This window comes from Electrophorus electricus, chromosome 4 (genome assembly GCF_013358815.1).
Source record: "Electrophorus electricus isolate fEleEle1 chromosome 4, fEleEle1.pri, whole genome shotgun sequence".
Taxonomy (NCBI): Eukaryota; Metazoa; Chordata; class Actinopteri; order Gymnotiformes; family Gymnotidae; genus Electrophorus; species Electrophorus electricus.
In genome coordinates, this window is record NC_049538.1 from 6,725,031 (window position 1) to 6,733,976 (window position 8,946).

Consider the following 8,946-nt stretch of genomic DNA (forward strand, 5'->3'; position numbering starts at 1 on the left):
CAACAAAACATTCACTATTTGTTTGAGAAAATATTAACTGGTCTGGGACCAGCCTTTTTGCACTGGGATGCTGGTGTGACTGTGGAGTCTGGTGTTTACATGGATGAAGCCCCCAGCCCCCAACAAGCAATAATGTCATAAGCTGGGTTTGAGTAGGTTAAGAGTTAAGCTGTAGAAACAGCTTTTATTTATAAACTTTAACATCAGTGTAAACATGACCTAAGACCTAAGGCCTTCCCTCTTGTTATTGTTCAAATCTAGGTTGAGTATGCAGTGAAAACAGCCTATAGAACCGCAGAAAAATACACACACACACACACACACACACACACACACACACACACACACACACACACACACACACACACACACACACACACACACACACACACACACATATAGATGCTGGTCAAGGAGTTATCTGAAATATTTGTCTCTTCTTCTCTTCTCACAGCAAGACTAAAGCTAAAGACATTTTATGTCCAAGCAGACATATATCATAAAGCCATATAATATACTGTTCCACTGGCTATCAGAGGTTATGTCCATGTCTGGCAGGTACATAATGCACTGCTGTACTGTATGCAAGATCAGAAAGTGATATCTCAGATTTACACTAGTTTATGCATCCCAGAAGAATCATTCTAGCCAGCTGTGAATGCAAACGAGAAGGGTAAGCGCGCACACACCCCGATGCACACTTACACACACACACACACACACACACACACACACACACACACACACACACACACACACACACACACACACACACACACACACACACACACACACACACACACACACACAAACCAAATTAAATGAAAAAATAAAGACCACACACAGACTAAACGTCTGGCTCTACATCTACTATTCTATTCACATATAAACATGTCGGTATATTTTTACAAAATTTAATTTCCATGCACTTTGACATGAGAGAGAGGTGCAAAGTATCTCAATGCACAGAGAGAACCTTTATTTTGTTAGAAAAGAAAAGTCAATAAACACGTGAGACCAGGCTAAACAAGGAAACAAGTTAAAAGCCTTTTCTCTCTCTGACTGGTAACCAAGTCCTCTGAGCATTAATAGAATGTTCTGGAATTTTCAAACTAAATATCTCAAGTTTGTCATATTAGTGGTACACATCTCTGCACCACAGTGCCTTCTGTTACTAACTGGGTTTGTATTGAGCCTCCGAACACCAGAACCCCTCACAAAGACACTGTGGCGGTAGCCAGGAGGCAACCTGGAGACCTATATCAACATTTTCAAAGTAAAAGTCCTCACTGCACATAGTAATAAAAACGCACAACAAATGGTCTCCAGAATATTGGCTACACTAGCCACAACTATCCCAGCATGTTAAGGGTGCCATATAAGCTTTTTCTCCTCATTCGTCGCATCTCAGATCAGGCCACACAAAATGAAACCTAAGACTCAGGAAAGCTGCTTCAGCAAGCACTTTTTCCTCTTAAAACCTATGCTGTTATTCTGGAAGATTGATGTTCTTAACACTTCCATATTTATGGAGTTTGTAAGTTTCAGGCTTTGTTCATGAGAGAACCTGCTCTTTTAAGGACGTTTTTGGTTGCATTGTGTCAGTACAACCCCAGCCATCAAAACAAGTTTCTCAGCATTTAAAAGTTGATATTTGGTTCAAAAACTCCAAACCATCCATTTAACACAGGGACTTGGACCATCCCAAATTCCTCATACTTCACATGAGTTTAATTACACTTTAAAATAAACAGGAAACACACACTTTCAGAAACAGTCCTGGTGTCCATAAGGGCACGCCTGCACGCAGACGGCCTAACCGGAGTCTTAAATGACCACAGTACTCGGCCTTCATCCGATCACAATAACTTCTGAAAACATTGACACACAGCTTTGAATGTTCTACTGTCAGTTGAACAGTATACCAGAATGCAACTGGTCGGTAGAATGCCCCTCGAGAAAAACACACGGGACAAAATGGCTTAATTTGGGAACAAACGGCGATGGCCGCACAGCATTTCGTCCCTGTTCCGCACGGCATATGTACATTTTAACAGACGCCAGAAAAGCTCGCAGATATTCTCACACGAGATGTGCTGCACTTGTCGTTCGGTCAGACTACGGCTGCAGGTCCTCGTGGCAGCCTGACGAAGGGGGGTGAAATCTTGTCATAGCTTTTCTTGGCGCTACGTGTGTGAAAGTAGGCGATGGAGAGCGGCAGAGAGAGCGAGGGATGCGTCGCGTGACACACCGTAGAGCAACATACCGCAGCCTCCGTGACTCTGGCGGTCACGCTGACCGTAGCGCTAGCTCGGTTTTTTGGATGGAAAATGATGGATGGGGTGTGACCTTTTGCATTTTGTCTTAATTCTCATTGTCTCCCAGCCACCCTCCCTCCTCTCCCTCCCACTCGTCCTAACTGCCCCCCTCTCTCAGACGTCCGTCTCGGTCATACGCCTGGATCTCTGTTCAGTCTTGACCTGGAGCAGCAGCGCCTCCTTGCGCTGCTCCTCCGCCGTCCCCCTCCTGCCCCCCCTCCCCCCCCCTCCCCCGCGCCGCACTCCCCACCCTGCTTTGCTCCATCCCGCTCCCAAAATCCAGAGGCTCCTGCTTCACCCTGATCACGCGCACCTGGGCGGCAGGGGCCTCGGCGCCGCCGCCGCTGCTGTGGCTCCGGATCACGCCAGCAGGGGGCAGCGTGATCTCCTGGCATCTGGGCTCCCACGCCGCACCCTCCTCGTCTTCCTCCAGGTGGGCCGTGGCGTTCCGCAGGTGCTCGATGGAGTGGGACAGCACCTGTGCGCGGCACACAGAAGCGTGTACACGGGTGAGGCCACACGGGAGACACACACCATACACGCCACACACGGCTGCTCCTCTCCATCCTGTCTCTCGCACGCTCAAATGTCTCTTCCACCGTGCAGCAAGTTAGCCAGACGGTGGCGCTCTCTCTCACTCTCATTCTAAGTGTAACTCTGCTACATTGTGCTCATTACTTTTCCTCGTAAAAAGCCGGCAAGCAGCTAATTATTGTCCTGCTTGTCCTGGAATGAGGATGAAAGCCCTCGCCATCCCGGGAATGTCACAGGGCCAGCTGGAGTGGGAGCAGAATGCTGCGGAACACTGGAGAGTGTAGGAGGTCTGGGTGAGACTGTGGGGGAATTATATGAGTGCCGGCCCGCTTTACCCTCAGCCCTCGGGCCTTCAGGAAATGAAACCGAGGTGAAAATCTTAAGAGCAGGGACAGAGGGAAAAGAGAGAAAGAGGGAAAGAGAGAGAGAGAGAGAGAAAAAGAAAGGGAGAGCGAGGGAGGGGGGAAATGAGCATCAGCAGTAATGAGAGATGTGGGAACGAGGCAGCTTGGACCAAGAGGAAGTGGAGTGATAGGACGTGTGAGAAAGTCCCAGAGAGGGGATCCAGTGGCAGCAGAACAGGGCTGTGTGGCCGAGGACCTCAGAGAGTGTGACTAACGTTCCGTAGAGAGCAGAGGAATGAACAGGCAAGAGAGGGAGAGAGGGAGAGAGAAAGAAAGAAGAGAAGTACATGAGACATGAGAGAAAGAGGGGAAGAAGAAAGGGAGAGAGTGAGAGAGAGAGAAAGGTACTGGTACTGTGGCCCCAGTATAAACATCCTGCTGGGATTCACCCACTTCCTGTTCTGACCAGTCAGCAGCAAGGGGCCTTTAATATAACGTTCCTATAAAAAAAGAACATCAGCTCCAGCCCACTATACCCCAACAGAGACCTCTCACACACACACACACACACACACAGAAGGGCTTACATGAGCCTGGTCAAATTCTTAGATCCATGCTAAACACTAGAATCAGGTTTATATATAATCCTGAATTTTAAATTCAGATCACAAGCCAGGATTTCTTGCATGCCGTTCCTCAAGAGATTCACCTACAGCTACAGAAAGACAGAGCTAAATAAAAGTCCTACGCAGACTCGTGGGATAGAGCACTCCTGGGTCATGGGTCATGGGTCGCCGCACGGCAGTTCAGGCAGTTCAGCTTCCTCTGACTACCAAAGCCTTCAGCCAGCCGGCGCATGGAGCCCCAAAGCGCGGGCGGAGGCAGGTACCTGCTGCTTGTGCTTCTCCACGAAGTGCTGGTGCTGCTGCTGCAGGACAAGCTGGGCCAGCGTGCCCTGCGGCAGTGGCGAAGACTGCGTGCGGCTCAGCGGGCGGTGCCGGGGGGGCCGAGGCCGCGTGCCTCCGCCCGAGCGCTCCCTCGCCGCCAGGAGGGGCGGGCCGAGCGCCAACACGCCACCTGGGAGCGGACGGGGGGAGGAGGAGATGGAGAGAGAGAAAAGAGGTGGTGTTTGTCTCAGTGGCAGAGCGCGTTTCTACACCAGGGACTCCGTTACGCAGGGGGCGGGAAAGTGTTTCATATTTAGTTACAAAGCAGCTCTAAATGTGCTCAAATTCATCCACTATTTCAAAGCAACAGCAAAATATGAATCTGATATTTCAAACACATTATTTCAAAACAAATGGTTTAGCAATATTTACTTTTTTTGTAGGGTAACTACCGCAAGCCTCCAGACAAGCAAACTGAAAAGTGCTTAGTTATGTTACAGATTCCCAGGTCTATATATGACAGCATACACACTACACTGTGCCTGTGTTCCTTAATAAGAGCAGACAAACGGAAGCCAGGCTCCAGTTGTGCTTAACAAAAATACAGAGCTGGACCGAGTCTCTCCTCTGTTTCTTAGCAACATGCACACGTGTCCTTCTGCAGCGCTTCCCTGGAGGGTCCGGTGCTGTGTGTGTGTGGGGGGGGGGGGGGGGGGGGGGGGGTGGGGGTGGGGGGGGGTTGCTCACCAGCTGAGAGCATCTTCTGCTGCCGGTTCTGCTCCCTGAGCAGCAGGTGCTGCAGTAGGGCTTTGTGGCTGTTGTTCACTTTTGGTGTCTCCCGGGAGACGGTCGGCATGGCGCCCAGGGGCTGCACTTCTCCTGCCCGCTCTGTGAGAGGTGTGGCAGGCTGTGAGTTGGGGAGAGAGAGGAGAGAGAGAGGTAATGTTGATGAGACATGAGCACCCCCTGAAGAGAGCAGAAGGTTTTAGAAGTACTGATGACAGGAGGAGTTTGGGTTTCTTGCTTCTTTTTTTTTCACTGACTCTTGGAAATATTAAAATTTCAGGCAAGCTACACAAAATTTCTCCTCAGCCCTGGTGAGATTTTAAGAAAGAATAAAGAGTGATGAGAACTGACGGCAGTTCTAGGCTTTAATAGAGCGGATTTTAAAATGCTCTCATTGCTTTGGGTTGATGTAAAAAAGAATTTGTTACATGAAGAACTTCAAAGCAAACGCTGCATGTTCAAAGCGTCACGTGAATTCCAAAATAATTGGAGTACCTGAAACGGTGTTACAAGGGCAGTTAGTTACAAAGTCAGTTACTTTACACTTTTATTGTGCCATGATGAACGAGGCGATAAAGACCCAACCCTGAAACCCAACCCTGGCGCCCCCTATTTACCCAAGAGCCCGAAAGCTTGCAGATCAGAGGTCACAGCCCCCGACGGCTGTGCAGTTAAGGAGAAGCATTAGCCCCAGACTCACACTCTCTCTCCCTCTCTCACTTTCTATTTTCTCTTCCTCCGTCTTGCCCTTCTGTATTTATTCTCTCTCCTTCTCTCTCTGTCTCTCTCGCGCTCTCTTTCTCTCTCTGTCTCTCTCTGTCTCTCTCGCTCTGCCTGGTCTCACTGTCTCTTTTCTCCTTCGCTCTTACTCCCGCTTTCCTTCCACCTCTTCGCTTTCTCCATTTCTCTCTCTCTCTCTCTTCAAAATAAGCCCTGCAACTCTTTTTCACCTGGCAGACTCCAAAAAGAGACATATGACTGCACACTGCTCGCCGAGTAGCTTTCTGTTCATATCTGCCCGCCGCTGTAAGAATTCCTCATACGGTATTTTGTGCTTTCGCCAGAAATAGAAGAGGGCCCGATGGCTCACTTACTCCTAAAAATACCCTTTCGGATACCTCGTGTTTTTCCTAAGATGATCTATTCATATCTGCTCCCCATTCAGTCTGAGGTCTGTGCCGGTATTCCCAGAAATGTCTCAGACTAGAAGGGGAGTTCTGGTGGAAGTGCTCATTTGTGGAGTGCTGAGATTAGGCTGCTCGTGCACATAAGCGACAAAGACACACCATGTTGTTCACGTGCCGTCGCACTCTAGCAGACTGTCACTGTCAGTGTCTAATTTCCGCTAACGAATAAGGCCGAGCCGAGTTTAAGCTAACGGAACTGAACCAACGACACGGTGGCATCCCGGGGGGCTAGCTGAGGACAGCTCAGTGTGACGCGGTCACTTTGCTGTAACGGGCTGACGTTGGCAGAGTCACTATGGCCAGTAGCAGTGAGGCCCAACGTGGATGGGCCTGTGGAGGATGACTGTGAGGGTCACTCACGCTGGTTTGACAAGGCCCAGAGTGGAAGCCAAGCGTGAGGTTAGGCAGCGATGGCGAAGTGTAAAGGTTCAACAGAGCCATGGATCCATCTGCCTTCACAATACCCCCATGTGGCAAATAACTCTGGGGGACAGAGAGAGAGAACGAGAGAGAGAAGGAATGAAAAGATGTGAGACGTGTGCATGTGTTGAAATGCTGCTTGAGAAGTCTCACTACTGACACTTTTCAGTGTTGACAATTAAGGCTCACAAAGCTTTGCGGATTTCCACTGCAGTCAGGATATTACGTGTTACGTTATGCCTGAGACGCACTACAGCCAGGATATAACCTCTGTTACGTTATACCTGAGACCCACCATGGCTGTCATATAACCTCTGTTACGTTATAACTGTGACATATTTACCTACTAAGACATGGCGGCAGAATTAGCCCGCTCTTCTAGACTGGCTGTCAGAGTGTATGTGTGTGCGCGCATGTGTGTGTGTTTGTGTGTGTGTGTTCATGTGTGTGTGTGTGTATGTGTGTGTTCATGTGTGTGTAAAAATGTGTTATGTAGGGAGTCACAGGAGCTCACTTCCTCAGCTCAAGCAAGACATTTCACTACTAATATAAAGACACACACACACACACACACACAAAAATTCCAGTTTTCACCTCCTTATTACACCCCTGGGTAAAGGAAAGCTTAATGTAACAAGAGCTCTGAAGACATCATGCCAGGCTGCCATTAGACAAACAGGAAGCTCCATGTCTGCAGCATCTGTGAGTGACTGAGGTTGTGTCAATAACTTACAAAAGTCTGTGTGTGTGTGTGTGTGTGTGTGTGTGTGTGTGTGTGTGTGTGTGTGTGTGTGTGTATGTGCATGTGTGTGAGTGTGTGCTCAGCATGGGGGGTCCACAGAGCCCAACGCCTGGGATAACAATTAAGCCCTAAAAACCCTCACACACACACATACACACACACACGCACACGCACACATGCACACAGTCTTAAGACGGTCCCTCCTTGCGTTTCGCTGGAGAATTATGGCAGACAAACACAAACAGGCCGTCTCTGGGGGTCGTGTGTGAAGATGAGCTGCAGAAAGAGCTCCATTGTGTCCGGGGGTCCCGCAGGAGGGGGTAGAGAGGGGGGCTGCCCCCACACGCTGGCCTGTGGCCCAATGAGGAAATGCTTGGGCAGAACTTCACAGGGCCCCCCCCACCCGCGCCCCCCCTTACGCCCCCCTACTGACAGTCCAGCCAGAAACCGCAGAGCAGAGCGGAAAAGACCTGCCAGTCAGAGGAACAGGGGCCTGGGCTTAACACAAACACACACTCACACTCACTATTACACCAGCCACACACGACACCAAACCCAGCACACACAGACATGCACACACTAACAGTCCTGCGTGACACCTTAACAACACAACTGCAAAATCCGTAATAACTCACCCTACGAAACACGCACCAACATCAGGGCGCGGGGGGGGGAGCGATGCAGAGCGAGAGAGAGAGAGAGAGGGGGAAAGCAGTCGTTCTGGGGACTGATGTAATCACGCTGTGAGGAATAATGGCTTTTTAAGAGTGCTGTCTATGACACCACTCTGTTGACTGTGACAAGGGCCTGGAGCAACACGCTCTGGCGTGCGCATATGTGTGTGCGTGTATGTGTATCACACTCTGGCTCCATGACTGTGTGTGTGTGTGTGTGTGTGTGTGTGTGTGTGTGTGTGTGTGTGTGTGTGAGACACGCTCTGGCTCCGTGTGTGTGTGTGCGCACGCATCATACTCCGGCTTTGTGTGTGTGTGCACGTGCGCGCACGCACACGCAATGCAGAAATCACATAAAAAGTCATTTTAAAAGTGTATCTAAAACCCAACTATACAGGAGGGCTTTCTGTTTTTCTTCACACTACAGATAAACTTACCACAACTAGCTAGCAAGGAGTGCGAGCATGCAGAATGTGAGAATATAGATATGTCCCAACTGTACACATTATGAAGTAACATAAATCTCAAAATGGCATGAACATGTTGCTTGTAGACATTATTTTCAAATATGGACTATGATTATGGACTAATATACAGAACTCTGTGGTACCTCTATTTGGGCGGTACAGGGCCGGTAGGTTGCGCCATTCTCTGTGCCACATAAGCCAATGGGAGAGCTGGGGCCAGAGCTGGGAGAGCTGTCATTGGCTGAGGAATCTGAGTGAGAGACAAAAGCAGCCTTAGGATTGGTGCAATAATAATTTAAGGTCCTGCCCAAATTTTAATTTATCCTTATTTATTCTCATCCTTATTCAGCTGAATTCAGTTTAATTCAACATAATCCCACTTTATACTGCTCATACTGTAAGTGGACGGTCCGATGAAACGCTTTTCTTGCTAGTCCCAACATAATACACAGTCGACACTGAATGTATGTATCACTAAACAACGTCCACGGTGCGTGCGCATGGCTGAGTCTTGCCGGCTGTATCAGTGGGGTGCAGTCGCATGGCGGGCGAGGCAGGGTGGAGCTTCCCTCACCGCTGAGCTCGAG

The 8,946-nt window shown here is 49.3% G+C and overlaps 1 protein-coding gene across 2 annotated transcripts in view; it reads right to left on the minus strand.

Annotated features, from left to right (window-relative positions):
* Positions 1–956: 956 nt before the first annotated feature.
* Positions 957–8,946, minus strand: part of LOC113572059 (histone deacetylase 9-B) — a 19,728-nt gene continuing 11,738 nt past the window's right edge. Inside the window, exons 6-11 of one of the 2 annotated variants that reach the window (XM_035525000.1) lie at positions 8,934–8,946; positions 8,503–8,609; positions 6,417–6,539; positions 4,831–4,990; positions 4,089–4,273; positions 957–2,823 (exon numbers count right to left, since the gene is read on the minus strand). The exon at positions 8,934–8,946 is cut by the window's right edge and continues 122 nt beyond it. In XM_035525000.1, the coding sequence (XP_035380893.1) occupies positions 2,470–2,823; positions 4,089–4,273; positions 4,831–4,990; positions 6,417–6,539; positions 8,503–8,609; positions 8,934–8,946 (942 nt within the window). In that variant the 3' untranslated portion in view covers positions 957–2,469. The other variant, XM_035524999.1, reaches the window with a different exon arrangement.